The sequence below is a fragment of the Emys orbicularis genome, chromosome 5 (genome assembly GCF_028017835.1).
Source record: "Emys orbicularis isolate rEmyOrb1 chromosome 5, rEmyOrb1.hap1, whole genome shotgun sequence".
NCBI lineage: Eukaryota > Metazoa > Chordata > Testudines > Emydidae > Emys > Emys orbicularis.
In genome coordinates, this window is record NC_088687.1 from 110416955 (window position 1) to 110444194 (window position 27240).

Consider the following 27240-nt stretch of genomic DNA (forward strand, 5'->3'; position numbering starts at 1 on the left):
TCTACTAATTTCAATAAGTATTACAAAAGGATGAAGAATAGCTTGTTTTGTAATAGGAAGAAATAGGACCATTCCCGTTTATAGAAATAATCTGGGAATTTTAACACTCAAGAGAAATTTTATGATAGCAAGCAGAAAGTGCACATGAAAGATGCATCCCTAAATCCCTTCCAACCCCCCATAACTAAGTAGGTATTCATATCGATGCATCCTATTAGTAACATCCATTACTGGTGGGGTGAAAAAACAAGCTAGCGAGTGACTACGAAGCACAAACACGATCCAAAAAACAGTAAAAAGCCACTCAGTATTCGCTTATTTTCTCGAGGAAAAAAAATACACCATTGTTCAATAAAAACAAAAGTTACTATGGTGAAAATATAGTAAATAGTCTCAAACTGCAGCCTGAAGACAGTTATTCCCTCAAATTGAAGATTAAAGAACTCAATACTCACATGCTCTCCACTCGTCAGGATGTTTAAAGGGAAAAGCTAAACCATTATCAATTGCAGCAATTTTAATAACAGGTTCTTTACTAGTAGTCCATTGGATATCCTAGGGTAAGAACATTTCCAAGTTACTAGTAATTGAAATATCCATAAGGTATACACAGAATTAAGTATACAGTAAACTGCATTATTAATTTTTTTTATATAGCTGGTTTAGCAACACAAGTGCTTTAGACTGAACAAAAAAAATAAATAAAAATAATGGCATTAAGTGGGAGTACTTGAAATGAGGCCAAGTCCAGTGCATAAGGTTTGGATCCACTTATTCACCTCTGTAAACAGTATAAATGACCAAAAGCAACTACATCAAGACAGCCCAAAGGATCTAATATAAATCAACAAAACCAAGACTAAGTATTAGATTAACAGAGCATATCAATAAAGTAGCTAAGATACTGCGTTTGTATGTTAGCAGACAGCTTTATTGTCAAAGCACATGTGCTACAAAATGTTGCTTCCACTTCCATATGAAGTCCATTAGTTGTTATATCCAGATCACTCTATTTTAAATTTGAGCAGAAATCCACATATTTCACCAGAAGGAGTACACTATCACATTCCTAGTTAAGGCACATTGTGCGTCAGCATTCCAGCTAAACTGCTCAAATTTTATGAGTCAACTGACTAGTTTTGAAAAAAAAAAAAAAATTCTTCTTACCTTATCTGAAAGATCAATATCATCATCTTGCTTTTCATATCTGACTAACCAATTATCATTGCCCCTGTCTTCAAAAAGGGAAACAAAAGTTGTTGTGGGGACTTGCAAGTCTTTTACAATTAGCTGATCTTAAAATAACGTTGTAAAACAATTCGTTTCTATTGTGAACTGAAGACATTTATTAGAAGAACAAGGGGAAATATTCACAAAAATATTTTTTCCATCAAAACACACTTGTTTTAGAGTTTGTGGGGGAAAAAACTAGTATTAGATTAACTGGAAAGATGTAAATATTCATGTTATTAATTCAAATTTTGTGTTGAGTCATGCACTAGTAGTTCAGCTTCCCTTTCTGGCTGAGCAAACCATGTAATATCAGGAAGGTCAGCAGAACTCATTATAACCCGTTTTCTCAGAATAAGTTGTCTGTATTGTGTATGTTCTCTCCAATCAAGTCAGGGGGAGGAGGGGAGAAGTATCAGTAGCAGCAGTAGGAATTTGGCTCTGGGCTGCTGGTGGGGAAAGAGCAAGGCAAATTGGGGTGGGGTTACAGGAGCTAGTGGGGTGACAACATTGAGCCAGGGGATGAATTGGAGTGGGGGTGCAGGGCCACATGGGGACGAGGGAGTAGGGATGGTTGAGTGGGGGTTCAGCGACACACATGGACAAGGGCAGAGGTGCATGACAATGGGAGAGGCTAGGGGTCAACTATGGTCTGCATGGAGGAGGCTCCTCAAATCCCTAACAATCCCTTCCACTCCCCACCCCTCCCTCCCCCCAGCCACTAAAAAAACCCAAAACATAACCCTCTAGGTTCACTCCCAGACTCCTTCCCAGCAATTACTTCCCTCTCCCCTCAGCTCTTCCATTGCCCCTGACTCCCCGAAGCCTTTGCAATGCTTGTGAGGGGTGCAGGAAATACATTTCTTTATTGTAGTTTAAATGAATTACTCAAAGTTCTGTATTAATATGCCTAATAAGGAATCTATTTGTCAAAAAACATTTCCTGAGTCTTTTTTGTTGTCTGTTTTGTTACAGACATACTTGCTGATAGGTATTTTAAAATAAATTACCAAAATAATTGAAACTAGCATGATTATATTGTGTTATTTTGACAAATAAAATATGCATAATTTTACAATATCGTGCACAGAATTTTTAATTTGTTGGTGCACAATTTCCCCAGGAGTAAAGGTCTATCCAAAGATGCTGAGAGGAGGGGAATAGAAGACAATCTTCATTCCTAAGAGGCCATTCTCTACCAGGAAAACACAATGGCATGTTGTAAATTCTTTCACAGAGTCTGCTGGGTAAAATAGGATTGTGTGGGGACAGAGGGCTGGTGTATTTAGATCCTTCATAGGTTTAGATAAGCATCCAAACTTTGAACATTTTGCTGTTCCACTATTGCTATTTTTGTACATAATTTGATTGTGTGGATGCTGCTTTACATGTTTGGTTTTTAACTTTTTCTCCTTAAAGTAATATGGCACAGATCATGAAAATCCGTAAAAGTTTGGGGACACTGGGATCAAGCTTGGAAACTGGCTGCCAGACCGTAACAGTGACCAGAAAGCACAATGATATCCTTATCTTCATACTTTCGTCTTTCAGGGAGTTTAAAGTGATATGCATCCTCAACAGGCTTTCCTGCTGCATCCCTAATAGGAGGAGGAAGGGAAGAGGAAATTGCAGTGATAGGACCTGTAGAAGAGCAAAAGAAGGAACCCACTACTGGCACAGCAGTGGAGGAAATGTCCATACCAACTACCTTCACATTCATGAGGAAATTGGGCACCTACATAGCCTGCAACAGAACATCAGCCTCTAACTACAAAGAAGAAAGTTTGCCCAGCATGAGATGTTGAGGGCCAAAGTTCACAGTTCTCCTCCAGGGCTTGCTCATGCTGAATAGGACCAATTCTGAAGTGATATGCAACTGGGCTGCCATCTTCTTCTACTCAGCAGAAAGATCTGGCAGCAGATGTTGCTCCTCCTTCTAGTTAAGTGGTCTTGAAACCCCAGTGTGTCCCACACAGCTTGGCTAGCATATGGGAAGTGGAAGTTAAGGGCAAAGGTCCTGGGAGACTTCCCTCTGCTAGTAATGGAGGAGAAACCGGACAGCAAATATCCCCAATTCACATCAAAAGGCTAATCACTGGCTGGGGTTCTGTGCTTGACTTGCTACATATTGCTCTAGCCCTTTGTGTGCCTTCCAAAAGCTAAAAATTGCTTAAATGGCTGATATGATACTTGATAAATTTCAAAGACAAAACTTTTGTAGCTACAATGGATTTCACAAGTTCATCTGCAAAGGAGTTTCAGATTTGTGAAAAGCATGTGAAATGTATTAGAAGAATTTTACTTTCACTCAGCACAATTTCTGACTCCAATGAGCAAGCAGATATAAACTGGGGGACAGTACATTAGATACCTGTGTTTCTGATGACATAATCTAAAACAACCAATCTCTCAAACTGTGACTGAAATTGTTTCCTAGTATTCTCAGGTAAAGGATCAGTTTCAAATTTCCTGAGCCAGTACTCAGCTTCCTTATATCCTTCAACGAACAACTGGAAGGAGCCAACCTGCAATTTTAAGAACCTGCATTTAGAAAATGTAATCAAACAGATGAAGGTAAAAAGTTAACTGAAAGAACTGACGATGTCCTTTCGAGTTCTGAACACGAAGTGTTTGGCAGTACTACTCGGAGTAAGCTATATGAAGTATTACGTCAACAAAATAGTCCCTTGTCCCAATTTCTAGATAACCACATTTTATAGGTTCAAATACAACTGACCTATTTCCACTTTCAGATTTCTTATGATTACCCTTAGTTTGCACAAGAAAGTCAAATAGCTGTAGACACTACACACTACTAAAACTGCTGTTCTGCTCAAAGTGAACATCAGTGATGCTTGGTTCAGTATTTCATGATAAACTCATCCAGAACATTAAGTTATTGGAGAAAATCCTCCATTCTCACAAATATGCACCTTTCATGTCTGAGTCAGAGAACTGGCAGCAACAATACTAACACAATTTTTAAAAATAAGAGTACTTTTGTATGACTTTCATGACCCCAAAAATCATTTCCACAATAGTACAGTATCTGAGGAAGAAGAAAACTGTGTGAAAGAAAACTGCATGTGAGAGAGGGCACACAGCAAAGAAAGAACACTCAGGAGGAAAGAGAGGCTGTGCTTGTGTTCAGAACAAAAGGCTGCATGTTGCTATGCATCTATGTGAGTGGACAGAGACTTTCTGGGAAATGCATGCATAACAAGTGTCATTTGGAATGTTGTTGTGAGTAGCCTGCATGTGTGAGCAGATAATGGGGGGAGCCCGCATGTGTGAATTTGCTTGATTAGCAAGAGAACACTGTTGAGAGATTTTGGGGATGCAAGAAGAGCACGTGTATGATTTTATGGGTGAGGAAGTAGTATGTGAGGCTTAGATTGGGGAGACAGGAGATTCTATAAGATAAAATGAAGGTGGGCATTATGTAGAAATGGGGAAACCAAGAGAGGAAAGGAATTACAGACTAAGTGAGAATGACTGAAAACATTGGGCAGCTGGACGAGAAAACACCACAAGAAAGATGGAGGGAAAGAGAAAGAACAATTATTACACAATATAGAAAAGATACTGAAGGGAAAATAGACTGCAAAGGCAGGAAAAAATACCTAGAAGAAGAAAAGAAAGATGTAAAGAACAAATACAGTGGGGAGACAGTAAATTTTAGAATGCTCTTGGTAGAAAGTGTAGATGCAAAATGATGCAGTAAAGTCACCAGATTTTAAAATATGTTTAAATAGAGGGATACGCTTTGTGGACAGAAATTTGTTTAAAGCTAGCCAAGGCTGGCAGTCTTTTTGTTGAATAGGGGCATGTTTACACAGCAATGTAAGTCTAGGGTTAGTGGGACTCAGCTGATTAGTGTCAGGGAACCCTGGGCTTGAGCATCTAACACTGTATTTTAACCCTAGGCTAAGAATTTTCTGACCTGTGCTCGAACTCAGGGCTCTGGCATCCACACTGCAGTGCACCCAAGTCAAAGTAAATATATCCCAAAGTGCCTTGCGCCCCCGCTCCCCCATGTTGGGACTCTAGCCCTAGGAACGTGGTGCACTGTGGGAAACTCTACTGCCCACCCTGTTTTCTAACAGTGGCGGTGCTATTGATGGGACTCCCATAAGGAGTACATAATCTGCATAATTAGCTCCTTTGGTGGCAGTCTCAGTATAATGACTGCAGTTTGAGAAGGCTTTATACTTAACTGCCGTCTAATCTGAACTGGGCTCTCCACTTCTAGGCTGAGTCACATTGCCAGGAAAATGCCCATGTGCACCAGTTTGGAAGATAATTAGGACATTGGTCTCCGGGACTATCAAACGATTAAAATAAAACTTCGCAATTCTTAATTTTTACAATAGGATGTTCAATGAAGGTGTTTTCATTTGGTTGTTTTTTGTATTTATTTTTGTCTGTTTGGAAGTTTGACATAAAATGTAGATGTCAGAGGAAAAACACAAACACACCCACCCACCCACCCCAACCTAGCTGCTGCCAGCTGTGAAGCAGTAAAGTGCATATCCACGGCAGGGAGCACAGTGTGCTTCATCATCCCCTGGGGATCCCTTATCCCTGCCCCCGCTGCACCCCAAGAGGCAGGGATAATGGATCCCCAGGATGCTGCGGGCAAGTTTTGAGGCTGGCTCCCACTCACTGCCCTCACAGTGGATGCTGCCTCTGCATATGCAGCCCCAGGTGTCCAGGAGCAAGGGCCAGAGAATGGAGTAGGGACTAAGCAGCTGCCCTGCAGGGAATGGGAGTGGCAGAGCTCCTGACTCAGCACTTCCAGGGGAGGGATGATCCCTAAACATCCTGGCAGCCAGGAACTGCCTCCCACTGTCAGCTTTGCTCCCTGTTCTGGGCAAGTTCTGTGCAACAGCAAAGAGCAACTACAGCCACCGCCGCGGGAGGCTGCAGGGAAGTTTTGAGTCTGGCACCCGCTTGCCACTGTGAGTGCACGCGTTGCACATGCAGCACCAGGGAGGGCACTGAGGGGCCAGAGAGCAGAATGTGAACTGCAGGGAGCGGGAGCATCGGGCACCCAGGTCAGCACAGCCTGGGAAGGGATGACCCCCAATATCCTGGCGACCAGGAACTGCCTCCCACCTGCCAGTTTGCTCCCTGCTCCAGGCAAGCTCCATGCAGCAGTGGAGATGGAACAGGAATCGGGGAGCGCATTTGGCCAGGTGGTAAGGTCGCTTCTGGCTACTGCGCTGGCTGCCTGCAGCGCTGCTTCTCTGCAGCCAGGAACTCGGATACATCTGGAGGACTTCCGGGACCCGAGTCAAGCCAGGGCCACAGGCACCCAGCAAAACAATATGGCTTGAACCCTACATCCCAGTTTAACATGGGCTCGGACCCTCCAGGATCCTGGGACCTTGGGTCCAAGCCCTAGGTTAGCGCAATTAACGTGTGGACGCAAGGGGGGTTTGGCTTGAGCCTGGGCTCACGCTGCTGTGTAGACATACCCTAAACTAATACCAGCTTTCTTCTCCTGTGACTGAAGCTACCTATAAATGTCCTCTTTTTGATTCAGCAAAATATATCCTGTATAGACAAGGCATTAACAAAATACTACAATGCAAAGCTTCTCAGAAGAACTTACCTTAGGAGGTAGTCCAATTCGATGAAATTTTTTACCTACTTTTGGCACTTTTTCTAAAGCATATTTTTTCCCTCTTGATTTTGCACGATCTATTGCACTGTAGTTAAAGGTCTCACTGACAAGCCAGACAACCTTAAAAATATCCAAGTTAAAACATGGCTCAAAATTGCTTATCACTTCAATTACAGATTTACAATAAGATTTCTAACAATCATAAATATGCCAAGTAAATAGCAATATTTAAAAACAAGCAAATTCAATGCAAAAAAAGCTGCACACATGCAACATTACAGATGGCAGAAAATTTAAATGTACATAAAGGTCTGGAAATTCTAGACTAGTGTCCTTAGAACTGGCCCCCTATTTTAAACTACAATGTTTTGTATTACCACTATACTGAAAGAACTACATTAAAAGGATGTTAAGATTGCAAAGTCAAGCACTCAGAAGTTAGAAAATAATGAATTAAAGTTGCCCAACCTTCTGCAACCTTAATGTATACGCAAAAGGGGGCCAAATTATGTTGGTCTAAGATCATGTACTATTTTTCTGCCCAGGACCTCTGCTTCATTCAATGAATATATAACTATTGAATATTTTTTAATCCTCTCATTCAATCGCTCTCCCCCCCAGGTCTTATTTATGCTCATCATCCAAACTCTGGACTGAATACAAAATTATTAGTTTCCTCGTGGGCATTTCTATGGTGCTCTCACAAGTGTCTGAGTGTTTCACAAACATTAATGACTTATCTGTATAATATTGCCATGAAAGTAGGTGGTATTATCCCCATTTTATGGCTGGGGAATGTAGACCTGGAGAGAGTAATGCCAAAATTATCCAAAGTGTCTAGACACCTAGGCGCTGAATTTTCAGAGGACTTGGTATTTTTATAGAACTTTATACATTCCAAGCACAGCTTCAACTGACTTCAGTTGCAGTTCTGACCATTCAGCACTTCTTGTAATTTGGCCCCAAGTGTCTCACATTGAGCACCAAGCAAATGCACACACAATTAGTGACCAAATAGGTATTCAATTTCCTTAACCAGGACAACATCCTTTCTTTTCTTGCAGTCCCCTGCCTCATTCACTATTCACCACACTTCCACCTTTTGCACTACACAAGACAAGAGGTTCTACAGACAACATCCTCCCTTTGCTACACAGTTTTGATATATTCATATAGCACTATCCATCCTAGGCACTGAATTAGGGAGTGGTTTTGAAGAAAAAATAGTATGATCACATATTTAAAGACGGTCTCATACTACATAAGCAAAAAGGGATGAATTAAAGCTGCAAGAACAATCTCAATTCTGGCATTTCCTAACTTCTGAGTGCTTGAATTTGCAACTTTGAAATAACTTCAAAGCAGCATTTTTAATGCAATTTCCTAGGTTTTTTTTTTTTTAAACTAAAAAAATGCCATCATACAAAACCATAATGATCCCCCACATTGGTAATCAGCAGGATTTGGAGCTTTATATCCACAGTGCAGACCTCATCACCTGAGGCTAGGGGACAGTTGATAGCAATAGTAGGCATTATTTCCTATGTGGACCAACCATTGGAGAGGGATGAGACATGCATTTTGCTGGTGGATTTAACAGCTATTTGCTGAAGGCAGAGAAACGTGGGTTCCCTTCCCCAGGACTCCTAGGCTCCATTACAGGTTCTGGAGAGGAGCATGCTATAGTAATTAGACACAATTTTGCCACTGGACCCCAGCTTGCGGGCCCCCCCCACTCGGATTCTATTCAACCCTCTCTCACTGGCTCATGCAATGCACATTAAGTTGTTTTTCTCCAATATTAGTTTCTCTCTCTCAAGTTGGGGATAAAAATACTCAGTTTGATTCTACTTTGCAATATCGTATCCTCGTTTATTCTGCATACTTAAGTTGTAGTGTACTAAATAAGAACTCTTTTACCTTAGTTTTAGGTACCACTCCTAATCCTAGTTTGGTGTCCACAAGACAGGCACCAGTTTCAGAAAGGTATCCCTGATTAGGAACAAGGCAGCCTCTGCCAAAGCAGCAAGGACAACAGATCTTGTGAAAGTATTTGGTCCATTTTGGATTCAGATGACCATAAGGCTCTTCAGATTTTGGTTTGAACACTCCAATAGTTTTCTAAGAAAAAAATGCAAAGTTAAGTAACATGTACTCACATAATAATTTGAAGTGTAAGAATTAGTCACAACAGTTTTATTGAAAAATTCACAACTTGCATTTTAAGATTTATAGACTTGGGAAATAGTTTGCTATCATTGATGATATTCTGCTTTGTACTTGTTAATTTTGGTCTAAACAAGGAGTTGAATAGTAACACTAAAATGGTAATGTCAATTCACAAGTTTATAATTAAAATGAAATGCTTGTCTAAAATGTACCACTCAAAATAAAAAACTTTTGTTCACATAAATCTTAAGATAGATATCTTTAGTGCTTGGGTTTTATTTATATTAAAAGGGATATGGTCAATCTCAAATTTTAAAAGTAAATCAGATTTTCTAATTTAAGATGTTTTCTCTCCCATAATACTTGTGAAAGACGCACAGAAACACAACTATACTGAAGAAAGTGACACACACAAAAACTAAAAAACTAGAAAACATTTTTCTTTCCGCTAATCAAATTTTAGGTGTTTTTAGTGACAGTATATAAAAAAGTAATATGTTTTTTAGTTTGTTTGCATCTATTTAAGAGGCTGTGTTGTCTTGTACAGCTGCTTCAGACTCAGTTTCTCATAGCGGACAATGTCTCAAGCCATCAAGTCATTTACCTTAAAGGGACACGAGCTTGAAATTGTCCTTATTGTTACAAGTAATCTTAGGGTTTACTTTTAAGTTTCCTGTTAGAAATGTCCATCTGACTGATTATGTCTCCAAGCTCAGTTTCAGGTAAATAAGTACGCTGACTACAATAAGGTTCAAGTAGGGACGATGTCTTCATTCTCTCTATACCAGTGGTCCTCAAACTTTTCAGGGTCACACCTCCCTTTACCCCTGTCCATGCCTCCCCCCCAAGAGATAGGGCAGAGAGCAGGGCCGCGGCTCCCGGGGACGGGATGGAAAAGGGGGACGCAGACAGAGGTAAGGGGACCAAGGCTGGGGGCTGATGGGGACAGGTTTGGGGCTGGGAGTAGAGGTGGGGCCGCAGCCAGGGACCGAGGCCAGCAGCCAGGGCCTCAGCCAGAGCAGAGGTGGGAGCAGAGTGGGGCTGGGTGGCGCTCCCTCCCCGCCCCCCATAGGGGATGGCCTGGGCCCTGCTGCACCCTCCCGAATGTTCCTCTGTGCGCCCCGAGGGGGGCGCACCCCACAGTTCAGGTGCCTCTGCTCTATACAGAGCCACATACATACAACACTAAATAAACATTAGATTATGATAAATATCAACTGATACCATTTCTGAGAGGATTTCCCCCAGTATTTTTGAATTAACAGCTATCTATAATTGAGCCTCCTGGTAATTCAGACATTATCCATTCCTATACCCCTTTAGTGAAGATCATCAATAAGCTTCCTCTGGGCTGGAAGCTAACTTCTTTCCCTAGTGACTGCTGGTTCAACTAGATTAGAGAAAGAGGACCCCAACAAAGTAACTAGCATTACTAAGAAGTTATGAATCAGCTTCAATTAGATGAGATTTAACTAACTTCATACAGAAATCAAATATATTAATTATAAGTTTTGAATTAAAACAGATTCTCTCTTGAATTGCAACAAACCAAATTATGCTTGATGTAAATATACTTGTGATTTTAACAATGTTCCTTACTTTCAATGCAAAATTACTTACTAATAGCCAGAACAATATATTTGGTAGTGGAGAGGCTGGGGAAAATCAGTGAAGAAGCAAGGGAAAGTTTAGAGGCTGTAAAATGAAGAGGTAGGACACGATTATGAGTTCAGAGAACTGGGATATCTAGTATATGAAGAGAAAATGCAAGTTTCCATGTAGCTTCCAGAACTCGAGACTATTCTTTTGAACTATTTTCCAATGAGACCTTTTTAGATAAGCGTTAAGCTCATTTACCTACTCCACTTGACTCAACCATTTGTGATTTTGTTTTGCACATGCAAGCCTTTAAAGCCATCTCATTCGTATGTATATGTGCTAATGAAACAGCCCATATTACTATGGACAATATAACACTAATTCCCCACAGTATAGCATTTTTTTTTTTAAACCAAACACTTGAGTTTTGTTTTCTTTTTTTAACAGCTGCACATAGCCTTGCCCAAAAATCATTAACACAAAAATTCCCTTTGGAAGGATATCTATCTATACAAAAAAAAATAGATCTGACAGTCAGAAAAATATGGTGGTTTCCATTTTATTGACATTTTTAATCCTTTAACTCAGTAGTCCCCAAACTTTTTAAGGCACGTCATCTTACCTCTAACGTAATTCCCCACCCCCCCAATCACAGTTGGGAGCCAGGGCCTGAAGCGGGGCCGCAGTTGGGGCCAGAGCTGTGGCTGGAGCTGGGCCACAGCTGGGAGCCAGAGATGCGGCTGGGGGCAGGGCCAGGCCACAGCCAGGAGCCACAGCTGGGGGCAGGGCTGCATGAGGGAGTGGGGATGGGGGCAGAGCAGGGCTGGGTGGTGCTCTCTCCCTGCCACCCATTAGGGCTGGCCCGGGTCCTGCCGCACTCCCGAACATTCCTCCATGCCCTCCAGAATGTGGGGGGTGCGCCCCAGTTTGGGGATCGCTGCTTTAACTCATCATGTATTGATATTCATAAGCCGTTTTTTCTAAGTATCAAAGAACAGCTGTAAAGTTAGTATTAAAGCAAACAATTTAAATGTTCTAATCTACCATCTTTTTATGAATGATTTAATAAAATAGTTTACATTACTTATCTTTAAAAAGAAAGAACAATAAAAATAAAGGGTAATTGCTTGACTAGAGGACTGAACATTTCTAGTTCTAAATAAATAATGCCACAGTTTAAATAACTTTAATTATGACTTGCATTAGCTAATTCAGATGCAGAAAGAGCAAAACGATGACTGACAAGCCCTATGGTAATATAATAATAAATAATCAAACAGTAATGGAACCATATGAAACCAGACTTCACATTTTAATTCTATGTACTCATGGACAACAGCAGTACACTGACTGCTAACCTGATAGCGTATAGATTAGTCAAAGCTTCCCATAAAATGTTTCCTATAATAGATCATTCTTGTCTGAACAATTTTGAAGGACTCAGTGTATTTACATAATGAAGCTATCCTGACTAGCAAGCATTCATCATGAAATCACAATACAAATTTTAATCTCGTTTTTATCATTTCTGCATGTAGAAAAATACCATTTAAATTTTACTTATGCTATTTTTTTCTGTTTATTGTAAATGAATTCCTTAAATTAAGCAGTCATCAGTAAATAAGTATTCTCAGAATTTTAATGTTATAATGATCAATATCTATAAAAGGTGATTCATGAAAAATCAAATTGCAAAGCTGAAAAGAACAGGTCGGTCCAACTAGCCATGTCACACATTTTCATCAAAACACTCAGAAAGGTTCTGCCCGCACTTGAATTTTTAACTACTTTTATAACCAATTAGTGACACCGTTTGCTCAAAACAAAGTTAGTGGCCATAAATGATAAGTTTAATACACAGTGAACATGGTACAGCATTTCACTCCATCGAAGTTCTACTTTGGTGCATGGATTTCTCCCTGAAAGAGTTTCAACCTACCATTTCTTTGTATCATTTCTATTTCTCCAATCCCTCTTCCTCCTATTACAGAGGATATCCAAAATGCACTTCCCTCACAAGCAGCTGATGCCACTCTGTGCAAGCCCACTAGGCACATACATTCTATTGGGGTAGTAGTGACAGTTGCCCCCATTTTCCCAGAACGGTAAGGAGATGCTGGATGGACACACACAAATATGGGTCAGCTCTAGTTGCAAGGCAGAAAGCTGCAGAGTAGACAACTCAAACCACATTTGTTGTGAGTCAGTCAGATGAGTGTGTCACAACCATGTTTTTGTAATCAGTTTAACTTTTAGCATGGATGGAGCCAAAACAACTTAATATACTTGAACTGAAATGAGGTAGCACTGCTTGAACACCTATGTTTGTGCACCTTCTAGAAATAGAGGATCATCACTTGCTTTAATGGTGCATGCTTTACTAGTTTGATGCTTTTCATTGTACTTGTACAATACTGAAATATTTGTTTTGCAATCACTAGAGGAATGTTTCTATTTAAACAATGATATATTGCTTTGCTTTTTTAGTTCCATAACATTTTGAACACTGGATTTATTGTGTTTATTTTGTTAGTCACAAGTCCTAAGTCAGAAGCTTGGAGGAAACACTGACAAGTAGTTTAGTTGCTGCTACCCAAAGCAATCAAAGCACAATACATTTATTTGAAGGGTCTACAATACTTGTGACTTCTTCATTTCCCAGTGATGAGTTGGTAGATATAGTAGTATATGCAGTCTGCTAACCCTATAATCAGTCTCGCCCCTCCTTGAATTACACTTTTAACTTACCAAGGAAGCAATACATGTGCCACATTAAAGGAGTCCCACCCATTCCACCAGTTGACTGGACCTTGATGTATTTTCTCTGTATTGTCAAACGTAGATTATCCAATCCCAGATATGGCCTCCAAAGTTTGACTGAAGCAATGATCTTGCTGAGCTCTACAGGTTCAAAACTGTTAGGCAGCACAATTGTGCAGAACCTTTTAATGAAGAGGAGTTACAGAGCCACACAGCTGTGTGTTTGAGTAAGTCTCCATAGCAGGATTTAAAGTCTACACGAGTCTCCTGACTGACTCCACAAGTTACCTAATGGTTTTGTGTATCCTACACTTCCAAGACTTCAGGACAGTTAGTCCTTGGAGCAACGATAATATCTTCTAAGTTCTGTAAAATGCAATGCACATTGGGGGGGTGAGCGCTTAATAAAATATTTTAAACTGCAGCTCAATTACTTTTGCAATATTATATTTGAATTTACAGCTTATTAGCTTTTTTTTGGGGGGGGGTTAAGTTTCCTTTACCACTGATGGGCAGGGATGGTGTCCCTACCTCTGTTTGCCAGAAGATGGGAATGGGCGACGGGGGATGGATCACTTGATGATTACCTGTTCTGTTCATTTCCTCTGGGGCACCTGGCATTGGCCACGGTTGGAAGACAGGATACTGGGCTAGATGAACCTTTGGTCTGACCCTGTAGGGCTGTTCTTATGTTCATTACCCATAGGTATTTTAATACACAATGAACTAAGAGCATGGCAGTTTATCGTTTCACTTCTGTTGGCATCAAATAAAAGAGCTAAGGAGAGGGAGGCAAAAATCCACACTTTCAGTTTACCTATATTCTGGGAAAACAGGTTATCAAGACAATGATACAATCATAGGGATGTTAAATACTTTAACACAGAGCGAAGAAATAAAATACTCCGACTACCTATTTCCCAACACAAGGGATAGAGGACTTATTTTCCCTACCCACAGGGGAATGGGAGAAAACACATCAGAAAACTGGTTTGGTGTGAGATGATGCAACACTGAAATGTCAAGCTGAAAAAGGATTTAAAAGCCAGCCTAAAAAAAAAGGGGCTTGGATGGTAGGGATGTAAGTTTAACCGGTTAACCAATAAGCGTGCGGCCAGGGGGTGGGGCAGGAGGCAGCGCCCCCACACTCTTAGTTCCCCATTAAACCGAATTTCAACAGGTTAAACAATTACTTTTTTTAACCACTATTTACATCCCTATTGGATGGTTGACAAAGGAGTGTCTGTGGAGTCCAAGAAGCACAGCAACAGACATGATGGACCTGGACAGAACCCTGGACAGAACCCTGAACTGACAAGCACAGAGACTGCTGGGACAATGAGGCAAAGCTGTAAATCAAATGTAATAAATCTTCTTGTGACACCCTAGCCAATACTTTCATATTTTGAAATAAAGCTCTTGCCTACCTATAAATATTTTTATAAATATTAAGTCCACGCATATTTTAATATTTTATGACTGTTTCCTCCATACATATAAAAGTATGATGAAATGACTCATTTTGGAGACAATCACTGTCAGGCACACAGGAGGGAAAGAAAACTGAACTCTGACCTTAAATGATGCTGAATGGAAATATAAGTAATAGTTTCAGCACTAAGAAACAAACAGGAAAATAAAGGGCTCCTCCCAAAAAAGTCCCACAAAGAAGATAGCCAAGGCTATCATAGGCATTTGGATAGTTGACACTTGAGGGTGTTAGGCATTGTTACACATATATAGGACTGCTGGAATTCATGGGTGTTTTTGTGTGTCATGATTTCAACAGAGAATATCAGTTTATGGTGTCGTAGCACTGACTGGCCCTAATCATGGATCAGGGCCCAATTGTGCTAGGTGTTGTATAAATAAAACAAAAAAACCGCCCCTGCTCTGAAGAGCTTTTATAAGATCTGACTTGGATTATGATTTCTGTTTGTGAGTCTTAGCTCCTTCCTGTGAGTGTGATGGAACTCCCCTCACAAGGTGTGTGGGGTTTTGTTTGTTAGTTTTTTAACTTTTGAGGGCAGCGGGGTAGAGCATGAGCCAGACTTCCTAGTGATTGTAGCACACCACTACAAGAAGTACTGTGTTCAAAAAGTTCTAGTATCTTAATTCAACTGCAGGAAGTGACATATCACAGAAAGACAAGGTTGGGGAGGTAATATCTTTATAGGACCAACTTCTGTTGGTGAGAAAGAGAGGCTTTCAAGCTTACAAAGAATTCTTCTTCAGACCTGAAGAGCTCTGTGTAAGCTCGAAAGCTTGTCTCTCTAACTAACAGAAGTTGGTCCAATAAAGATATTACTTTACCCGCCTTGTATCTCTAATATCCTGGGATGAGCACAGCTACAACACCACTGCATACATCACAGAAAGAAAAGCCAATTCAAGATAATTAGAATAAGAGTGTACAAGAAAAAGATGCATCCAAAACCAGCAACCTCCAAACTCTGAGGAAAGATGGGTGGGCAAGCAAAAATCCTGCAAGTTGATCTTTTCATAGGAGCAAAATTAGTAAATAATTTCCCCTTCTCTAATGATATCATCTATGCATGATGACCTCTCCAAAATCCAAAAAAAGATTAAGAGCTGTTCCAAGAATATAGGAGTAAAAAGCTCCATCATGCACTAGCAACAAGGCAGTTGTGTATAAATAAGGAGTGAATATTTGGCATGTAAAACGACAGGTACTTCAACTCAGGCACAATATTTGGCCTGTAGAATGATTCTCCCCACCCCGCTAACCCCCCCCCCCCCCAAAAAAAAACCACCTATGCAAACCCAACTGAAAATAAAAGCCATCCAAAATAATTGTTTTGATTCATGACCAGCCAAATCACAGCAATTTGAAATGCAATCAGATAGCTATTTAAGGCATGGTCGTCTTGGTAATAGCACTGTCCAGCAGACTGGTGTCAGAAGTTGGATGGATTTTCTAAATGCATCAGTCCACACCAAGCTCTTTTCTAGAAAAGTTCTTATACCACCCTCTTCACCACAGTAACTGAATATCTTCCAGAAGTGCAATAAATGACATGACTAACATCTGTCACGTGTGGTCCATTTTCTCATCCTCCTCTCTGCATTGAAGGTTGGTGGGGGATTTGTGTGCAGAGTGGTTTTTGTTTTAGTAGATCTTTAAAAAAATATGCACACACTACTAGCTGTTTATATTAGATAACATGAGGTTGAAAAAAATGCACATTTCACTAGGAATGGAAGGTGGTGAGGTTTGTGATGGTCCTTAGTTCCTGGGGGAATTCATTCTAGTCTCAGACAAATCTCTGAGGCAGCTGTGTCTCCTGCATTAATGAACTTTACTTACCTTTGTGGTGGGAAGTTCCACTGTGGCTGAGAAGTGGAGTTGTCAACCACTGCCCTCATCCTGGAGGCGATCTTTTAGAAATCTTGAGCCCAGGCCATCGAGCACCTTGAAGATGAGGACAGACACCCCAGATAGAAACCCAAAAACCTTTTATCAAACAACTGGAGAAAAACTTCAGTGCTATGGGCACGTGGCAAGGGGAAAAATGTTGTCAGGTTTATAAACTCATTAAGGTGGAACTCTGGTACCACCTTAGAGAGGAATTTAGAACGAGTCCGCAGCACCACCTTATCCTCATAAAATCTGGAATAAGATGGGTTGATCAAGACAGCTTGAAGAGTTCACTCACCCTGTAACCTGAAATCACCGTGATCACGAAAGCAACCTTCTACGTAAGAAACTTAAGATCACAGGAAATGAGTGCTTCAAAAGGAGGTTGCATCCACTTTTTCATAAACACATTAATATCCCAGGCAGGGATTTTTAAATGAAGTTTTTTATAATGGTCAATCCCCATACAAACCTGAGAACAAGGATCATTCTTTTGGGGATACAGGACAACCATCTGGAAAGTTGGCTGAAAACCTGATGCTGTACCTACACTGTACAATGCTCAAGACCCATATGCCCAAGGTGACCACAGGTATTCAAGAGTAATAGGTTCCTAAATCTGCCTCGAACAGGGAGGTCTTTGCAGACTACTGGTAAAGGCTGGCCAGCTAAGCATCTAGAATCTTCCAAAAATCCTTTGCTTTTTGGTGCTTGCTGAAACATCCCTTTGGCTTTTGGAAGTGCTGAGGACTTCAGATAGGGGTGATTAAGTTCCCTCAAAGCCAGCTGGCGATGTGAAGTCAACTTGCAAACCAGAGCCTCTCTTTTTGGTACACACTAGGGGTTAGAACCAGTCAGTCACAAGAACAGAATGAGACCTTTGGATAACATTTTCAAAAGCACTTAAGTCACTCAGAAGCCTAAGTCCTACTTCTCTGTCTCAAATCACCACGTACACATCACTTTCCTGAGCACGAACTTCTCATGTTTGCTTACAACATTCCTGCTAATACATCCCAGAATGACGTTAGCTTTTTTTGCAACAGTTACACTGTTGACTCATATTTAGCTTGTGATACCTGGGGGTTATATAGTGTCTCTTTCCACAGTACTTCTTTCTATCCAGCCATTTCCCATTTTGTATGTGTGCAATTGATTGTCCCTTCCTAAGTGGAGTATTTTGCACTTGTTCTGATTGAATTTCACCCTATTTACTTCAGACCATTTCTCCAGATCATTTTAATTTAACAAGAGAGGAAAAGCTGAAGCTGAAATTTAAGAAGCAGAAGAGAATCAAAACATGAGCAGGGAAGCAGAAAAATCCTTATTAAAAGATATTTAAAAGAGAAATGTTTAAGACCTCTGTAAAGCTATTTGAAATAGTGCACTATCAAAAACTTCAAAACATTCAAGTTTTTGAAGTTTATGGTGTCCTTTTAAGATAGAAAGTAAAGGATATCAGAATTTTACACAAGATAAGAAGAATCCTTGACCGGTTTTCAAATAGTAACAGAGATCCCATTCCCCATATATTTTGATTAAGCATCAGCCATTCAAGAGTGCCTGAATAAATTCCACTACACAGGAATTAGAATTATTTTCAGATTATCTTGTTTTGCAAGATGTGCTAATGAGGCAAACTACCTGATCAAATTGATTTTCACAGCCGTGCTTTTAATGCACCAAAGTAAACTAAACTAACATCGCACCATTTAATCAAGGGAGACACTTGCTTTGGTTAACAGTCATAGAGAATGTCAGTTTCTTCCACCTTTTCAAATAAAATGAGTTGCGTTTACTATGTCTGATTAGCGAATAATGCACTCACCCCCTTTGGATCCTTGACAAAATAGCTCCCACTAGATCCTTGGGAAATTCTTTCTGGAAAAACTCCACACTCTATAGCTTGTTCTGTTCTCACCACAATTTCTGCAAATTCTGGATCATCCAAAAATAAGTTCATCTCTGCAGTACTTCCCACGTTTCCTAAAAAACAAACAGTTATTCCTCTAAATGCTATTGAACTATATTAGACATTGTTTACACAATAGATGGCGATTAGAAAAAAATTATACTAGTTTTTCCTCCTTTAGTTAGAAAAAGACACTAGCAATCACTGAAGACCAAGGGTGAAATGCTGGCCTCACTGATGTCAGTGGAGTTTTGCTATTGATTTCACCAAGACTAGGATTTCACCAAGTGCCTACAAAGTATCTATTGTTTAAAAAAGTTAAGCATTAAACCTAGTTTGTGTCAACTTATCTGAGCTCAATATTGTAAAAATGTTTATCATCAACTTTAATACAGAATAAATACAAGGGAATATGAATAAAAATTAAATTTAATCATGTAAACAACTCGTGTTTCTTTTGTTCTTATAGACTTTGTTTCCAAATGAGGGAAGTTCAGATGAGTGGACTAAAAAGCTTTTATTGATCATTTTTACTAACATCTGTCCACATATGTAAGTTGGCCTTGTAAAGAAAGCTAGATGAGTAAAGTATTTCAAGCTGCACTAAATATTCAAGGATATAGTCCATTTAACAGCTTTGCTTAATGTACTTGTTTTTTACATTTTCAAATCCTTTGCCACAAACAACTAGCTATCCATTACGCAGATCATTTGCAACTACCATTAACATCCAGTTTAAGTTCTGAAATGCTTGTTAACATCCAAATTTTAAAGTATTCAAATTAACTAATCACCAGGTTTTTTGCATGCCAATGAACATAGAAATTACAGCTCTGTACAAGTGCGAAAAAAAATCAAAGTACTATGAAAACAGTTTCCATGACGTAGCACTTCTATTGCAATTGACACATTTTGAAATCTGTTTTTATCAAAAGCTTTGAAATCTGAAGTATCTGACAAGTTCTCCACATTTTTATTTTTGGACTGTATTTTACATACGCAAAGTTCTTATAGATAGAGAAAATATTTTAGGGATTCTGATGCAAAAGTTAAGGCTGGTCTATCCATGGACTTATACAAGCTGCTCCTGAATAACTCCATATGTGGACACTTATTCCAGAATAAGAGTGTCTTGTTCCTGTTAAGTGGGTTAAGCGCTACTAACTGCCTGACATGAGGGAAGGGGAAACAAGGTCAAGGACACTCACTTTTGTGCTTATGGAAGTTGCTCAGATACTGTACTGATTAAGGTGGTATGAGAAATCATACATATTTAAAGTGTATGGGACCTTTATAGAAGATCAGAGTGTCAGTGAAAATGGTGTGAATATGATGTTTGGGGGCTAAAGTATGCCAAAGGATACCTTTACGGGACATTGTTTTGCTTTTAAGGGGTTGTGGATAGGGTTCCCTTTAAGCAATGCTAACTTTTCTTAACCAAGTTTTTGTTTGTGGGGGGATACACTAGTAACAGACTTAAAGGTGGCAATTTTGCAACAGATACACTATCGTCAACCATTTTTGATGTAGTCCCCAATACTGCAATCAAATCTGGGCAGACAGATCCCTGAAACTACACAGATCCCCTTTCAGCTTGTATACACTTCACTTCAGTAGGGCTCTATGCTGGAACAAGGGTCTGCCCACATCTAACTACAGAATCAGATCACTAAACAGCTTAAAATTCAAATGAGAGCCTAGATAATATAACTCATGTCTTCTGAGCACCCTCAGCTTTTACGTAAATCAACTTCACTTGCTTAGGCTTTGTCTAGACTTGGATTTAAATGTGCAATAAAAACCATGTTAGCTAACGTAACACATTTTAAAGGCGTAAGACAGAAAGCAGCAAATACTTTAATACATGCTAAACTGATTGCAGGTGGGCAGGAGGCAGGAATAGCTCAGTGGTTTGAGCATTGGCCTGCTAACCCCAGCGTTGTGAGTTCAATCCTTGAGGGGGCCATTTAGGGATCTAGGGCAAAAATCTGTCTGGGGATTGGTCCTGCTTTGAGCAGGGGGTTGGTCTAGATGACCTCCTGAGGTCCCTTCCAACCCTGATATTCTATGAGTTAAAACTGGGACTCCCCCTATTCTATTCTTTATAGGTTCTTACACTGTGCCCACCACCATATCTGAGCTCTTTCCAGTAGTGCATTAAGCAACATGACTATCATCTGTCATATATTGTTCTCTCAGACCCTCCTTAGTGATAAAAATGTGTGCAGTTGAGTGTTGTTGTGACAGTCTGTATCTTAAAATACTGGAACCTCCATATTCACCACAGTCATATGATTATGACATGTTTTGTACAATGCGTGCCTTGTGAAGTATCATTTTAAAATCTGTCCTGATCTGTTGAATTTTACTATCATTGTATGTGAAATTATGACGTGTTGCTATAAGTTTGTTACCAAAATGTAGTGTGAAGTTGGAAATGCCCACAGCTAGCCTGACGAGATGGAGTTACATCAAGACCAGCCTGACGTGTTGATTGCCCATCAAGAAGAATCCACTATCCCAGAGACTCAGAGAGGGCAAGTATGCAATGAGGGCTAACTAAACCAGACCTCACAGCAAGGATCTTACTAATAGCTGGGAAAAGGTATAAAAGAGAGACAGTGAAATCATCTCTTGGCCTCTCTCCATCCCCCATCTCAAAACCTGGAAATTGTTTGGAAGATAAAACTTTGAACTGGGGAAACTGGTTCCAGGTTGGGAAGGGGATCCAGCCTGTGTAAATTGCCTGAAACATCCAGTGGGGTGAGACACTGTTTGATTCAAACCTTACTTAGACTAAAAGAACAGGAGTACTTGTGGCACCTTATAGACTAACAAATTTATTTGAGCATAAATAACAGGAGTACTTGTGGCACCTTAGAGACTAACAAATTTATTAGAGCATAAGCTTTCGTGGGCTACAACCCACTTCTTCGGATGCAGGGTTGTAGCCCACGAAAGCTTATGCTCTAATAAATTTGTTAGTCTCTAAGGTGCCACAAGTACTCCTGTTATTTTTGCGGATACAGACTAACACGGCTGCTACTCTGAAACCTATTTGAGCATAAGCTTTCATGGGCTACAGCCTACTTCATCATATGCATAGAATGGAATATATCATAAGAAGATATATATACATAGAGAGAACATGAAAAAGTGGAAGTAGTCATACTAACTGTAAGAGGCTAATTAATTAAGATGAGCTATTATCAGCAGGAGAAAAAAAATGTTTGTAGTGATAATCAAGATGGCCCATTTTAGACAGTTGACAAGAAGGTGTGAGGATACTTAACATGGGGAAATAGATTCAATATATGTAATGACCCAGCCACTCCCAGTCTCTATTCAAACCCAAGTTAATGGTATCTAGTTTGCATATTAATTCAAGTTCAGCAGTTTCTCATTGGAGTCTGTTTTTGAAACTTTTCTGTTGCAAAATTGCCACCTTTAAGTCTGTTACCAGAGAGGTTGAAGTGTATGTATATATATCTTCTTACTATATGTTCCATTCTATGCATCTGATGAAGTGGGCTGTAGCCCACGAAAGCTTATGCTCAAATAAATTTGTTAGTCTCTAAGGTGCCACTAGTACTCCTGTTCTTTTTGTGGATACAGACTAACACGGTTGCTACTCTGAAACCTTACTTAGACTGTAGAATTTAGACTGCAAGATTATTATTTCTTATGTAACCAACTTTGATCTCTATGCTTGCTACTTATAATCACTTAAAAATCTCTTTCTATAGTTAATAAATCTGTTTAATATTTTATCTAAAACTGTGGTTTTGGTTGAAGTGCTTGGGGAATCTCAGCTCAGGTTAACTAGGGCTGTTGCATATCCACTACCCTTTGTAAAAGTGGCAAACTAATTAATGAGCTTGCACTGTCCAAGTCTTGCATGTGTAAGACACTATATTGCTGGGGTGCAAGGCTGAGGTCATTGGCTGGTGCCGATCTCTGTATAATTTGTGACTGACTCATGCTATTTAGGTGGGTGTGGGGCTCCACATGCTGATGGCTGAATGATCACAGCACCTGGAAGGGTTGGCTACCTGTCACTGGCATAGCACTGAGAGAGACAGCCCAGGTTGGAGAGTTAAGGTGCACAACAGTCCCACAGTTCCAGGTTGTACCCTGGGGATCCCATCACAGTTGTGTTTTGGAATTTGTTATACATAAATATATAGCATGTGGGTGTACATGTTTGATAAGGCAAAGTCTAAGAAATGCTCCTTGCACTTAAGTGTGAATGGTGGGGAGGTTTATTATGGTCCCTAGTTCCCGAGAGTGTTAATTTCTGTCTATTGCACAGACTATTGCAGAAAGTTCCATCATGCCAAAGCAGTCTTCATTCTGGAGCTATAATACGACCAATTCAGCACATATTAAAGGCAACATGCTTTATGTACACCACACTTTTAAAATGTGTTATGTCAGAACACATGAGCTAATACATTTTAACATAGCTTCTTTAAATCTTAGGCCTGGTTTACAGTTAAAAGTTTTGCCAGAATAGTTACGGAAGTTAGAAATATGAAGAAAAAAAAAATCCTATTATTCCCCCTCTCCCGTCCAAAAAACTGACATGGCTATGCCAGCAATAGCCTGAGTGAAGATGCAGTTGTGCAGGTTAAAATGACTTTTTTCACAATATAGTTTATTTCATTTGGGGAACTGTTATAAGATAAACTGACAAAAGGATTATTTTACAGCTTTAAGCTGCGTCCCTAATAGCAAAGTTTGCTGGTATAGCTATACTAAGGGTACGTCTTCACTTACATCCGGGTCCGGATGTAAGCAATCGGCTTTCTGAGTTCGATTTATCGCGTCTGGTTAAGACGCGATAAATCGATCCCGGATCGATCCCGGAAGTGCCCCGGATCGATCCCGGAAGTACTCGCCTTCGACGCTGGTACTCCAGCTCGGCGAGCGGAGTACGCAGCATCGACGGGGGAGCCTTCCTGCCGCGTCTGGACCGCGGTAACTTCGGACTAAGGTACTTCGAATTCAGCTACGTTATTAACGTAGCTGAATTTGCGTACCTTAGTCCGAAGTGGGGGGGTTAGTGTAGACCAGGCCTAACAAACCTTTTCTAGTGCAGGCAAAGCAGTTTAGACAAGGCCATAGGTTTACACTCCTTTACTGACCTGGAGAGGCTTGAAGAGAGGTATAAAGTCCTAAGAAAGGCAACTAACAATTTGTTAGTTATTATTACTTTCTTGCTACAACCCTCTTTTTGGCACTTTTGCATTTGGAATTACACCAACAGACTCACTTACTTTCAAATTTAGACACTTTTCCCTTGAATACTGGGTTTCAAAGACAAGAAAGCAGTACTAAAAGTCAATTTCATATTGCCAGAAATTTACACACCTGACACACTAATACAAAGCTTCCCAGTCCTATAATAGGTCATAAAAACAAGTACTGGATCACTTTTCACATAATGGAAAGTGAATAAATATTATTCACAAGAAAAGGAAATTGCATAGTCCTTGAACAAGCAAGTCTGAAGGAGAAAAATGAGAAAGCTTTAACAAGTTGTCAGGAATGGTAGACTGTTCCAAACGCTAGATGCAGCATGACTACAGGTGTGAAGCCAGAACTTGAAAAAGATGACAAGAGCTGTTAAGTGAGAGAACTGAGAGGAAAACAGGAAGCAAGAATACATGAGACTGGATATATAGATGCAAGTGACCTCACATAGGGCCTTGCATAGAGAGACAAGGAGTTTGATTTTTAAGTTAATTTACAGTAGCAGCCTTCCTTAAAGCACTGTTTAGAGGATGGTGGTCCCCAAAATGATTACATTGCAATATACTCTCCCACCGTTTTAGACTAACAGTGACTGAAAGTAGATTTTATATAACAACTGACCCACACATTAGATGATGCAAATTGGTGGTGTCTCCTGAGATGGAGCCTTGCTGGCATTTTCAAAGAAGCATTGGGTATAGAGACTCAATTACCCTCTCATCTACAGAGGTATCCTTCCAAACAAACTAGCAGGGAAGGAACTGTCACTGCCTACCTATACTGTCCTCTGGGCTGCGAGGGCCCTTTTGGAGGAGGGTAAAGGGACTGGGAAGCAGGCCGCTGCAAGCTACCAGCGGGTCCGCAGCTTCCATGACTCTTTGCTTACCTACGGGGTAGGTCACGGTTTGCTGCGCGGCCCAATGGGGGCCGTAAGCATCCCTGCAGGCGAGGATCCCCCCCCAGCCCTCCTCATGACACCCATCATCTTTGCAACATTACACTGTAGCCATTCCCTGAGCAAACAGAGGCCTTCAGCTAGGCAGCTCTTGCAAGCAGCAAAAATAGTTTTACAATGATCTCATACTACACCCCATCTCCTCCCTCTTCAGGTAAGCTCTCTCAAATCGCATAACAATTACAACTTTGATCTTGTTCCAGTAACAGCTCCTGATGTTTTGTCCCTGGCTCACTTCTTTAAAAAAAAAAAAAGTATTTAAACTAAGTAAATCGTAATCCACAACGTGCAAGCAAGAGAAAGGAGGGTAAACCGTCATTTTACATGGTGTGGGGACAGGCTGTATGTACAGGAAGAATGTGAGGAAGCATCCCCCCTTTTCGTCTCCTACCCTAACTAGCCAGAAGCACCTCGGAAAGGAAAGAGAAAGGGAACTGGATAAACGCTGAGTCAAGGGATCAACAAACCAAAGACAAGACATGAACTGAGGGGTGGTGGTGAGGAATCCCCTCGTTCCCCCTGAGGGAACAAAGAGTAAAAGCCGAGGGGAGCGCCCTAAAACTGGGGGAGAGGAGCAGTCCCACCGGTGGGGAGAGCCTGTGGACAGGGCTCCCCTGTACCTGCGGCGATGCGAGTCTCCCTGTCCCAGGAGGCACCGGCTCTCCGGCTCCGGCGGGTAGCAGACGCTCCTAGCAGCGGCTCTTCCTCACCATCCTCCTCGGGGTCCGTGTCTATGTCTCCGTCCTCCTCCAGCCCCGGGGCCCCGCCGAGCCTCACGGCCCCGCCGGGAGCTGCCTTCCCGTGGAGCCCCCGCGCGGGGGGGCTGTCCTGCAACGCCGGCTCCGAGAGCAGCAGCAGCCGCTCGTCTGGCTCCTCAGGGCCCGGCTCCGCCATTAGCGTCTGCGGCGGGCTGGGTAAGATCCTGCGAGCCGCCAGGCGGGCTCACAAGCCGCCGGGGGGACGCATCGCGCAGACAACAGCCGAGACTCGGACTGACAAGCTCCGCGGTGCCACCTCTCAGCAGCCCTCACTGCACATGCGCACCATAGCAGAAGGACGTAGAATACCTCGCCAGCCCTTAAAGGGCCAGCTACAGGGACAAGGAATACAGCAGGGAAAGACGGCCGCTGAGCCCTCCCACGCTTGTCCTCCCAGCCTACCTAGGGAGAGAGACTCTTCAAACACCCACCCCCGAGCGCACACACTTCAGCAGAGAGACCTGCGTTCCCAAGGGGCCTGCACGAACACACAGGCACAGACCCACACACGGCTTCTCCGCTCTATTCCCCGTTGGGAAACTTGAGTTGACAATATCTTTCTTTACACATGTATCATCTTTTATTCTCTTGCTTTGAAAGTGAATTTTGGGGCCAATGCACCAGCTCCAGTAACGCTAGATTATCGCCCACCCCATACAAATACATTCAAGACGATCCGAGGCAATCTACAGTCCTGGTCTGGCTGCATTTTGTGAAATTTATAAATGAAATTGCTACAGCACGGGACCTCTTGCTGCAAAATGACACCCTAGAATCTAAGTTTTATTTTTTTAAAGTTTGTAACTCTCATGTTGGGGAAGAAAATGTTGAATACATAAATTGATTGTAACTGATATTATTGTCAGATGTCAATTTATAGACAGTCTGAGACAATACTTCTAAGAAGTGTGAACTGTTCTCTTAATCTCCAAGGATTATTAACTTCAAAACCTAAATATGGCAGTATCACAAACACGTATTTAATTGCTGACCACTTTAACAGAAACATTCCACTATTTTGCTTTATTCCTGAATCCCAAACTGTTCTCTCCTCATTAGCACATCATGAGCAAGTCAATTCTCTGTTCAACTAAAATGAAGACTATGCATGGTGGGAAAGGAGTCATTTTATGGAATTGTAAGGGTCTTTCAATGTGCTACTTGAAAAACCTAAGGAAAGTTACTTTTTTCAGGGACTGATAAAATAACCAGTCAAATACCTGACTGGTCTGTTTTATCACAATTTAACTGCTGGATATGGGATTTTGGAGCCCCCTCATGTAACATTTGCTTATATAGCTATTAATATCTGTAATCTCATAGAATCTCTTCATATTTGCATTTCTCTTTTCATTTGTTTCTGCTGAAGATGAGCATAATGGACCAAGTTTATCCCTAGTGTAAACCCAAACAAATTGGCCCTTTATGCCCAGTAAACAATTACATGGAGACAAAAGATACGGGATCTGATTTTACAGTGTTGCATATTATATGGTCATCAAGATCTGGATGATTTCAGGTTTTTTTATATCTTTTTCATCGATTTGAACATGAATCTAATCCTTTAGTGTATCTCACTGTGTAGATATTTAT

At 40.9% G+C, this 27240-nt stretch overlaps 1 protein-coding gene across 1 annotated transcript in view; it reads right to left on the bottom strand.

The window, feature by feature from the left end:
* Nucleotides 1–25783, bottom strand: part of PI4K2B (phosphatidylinositol 4-kinase type 2 beta) — a 36822-nt gene extending 11039 nt beyond the window's left edge. The window contains exons 1-7 of the mRNA XM_065404892.1: nucleotides 25510–25783; nucleotides 18595–18752; nucleotides 8780–8980; nucleotides 6848–6979; nucleotides 3602–3755; nucleotides 1168–1235; nucleotides 456–555 (exon numbers count right to left, since the gene is read on the bottom strand). Coding sequence (XP_065260964.1) covers nucleotides 456–555; nucleotides 1168–1235; nucleotides 3602–3755; nucleotides 6848–6979; nucleotides 8780–8980; nucleotides 18595–18752; nucleotides 25510–25783 — 1087 coding nt within the window. The remainder of the gene's footprint in view (nucleotides 1–455; nucleotides 556–1167; nucleotides 1236–3601; nucleotides 3756–6847; nucleotides 6980–8779; nucleotides 8981–18594; nucleotides 18753–25509) is intronic.
* Between the last annotated feature and the right edge of the window lie 1457 nt (nucleotides 25784–27240).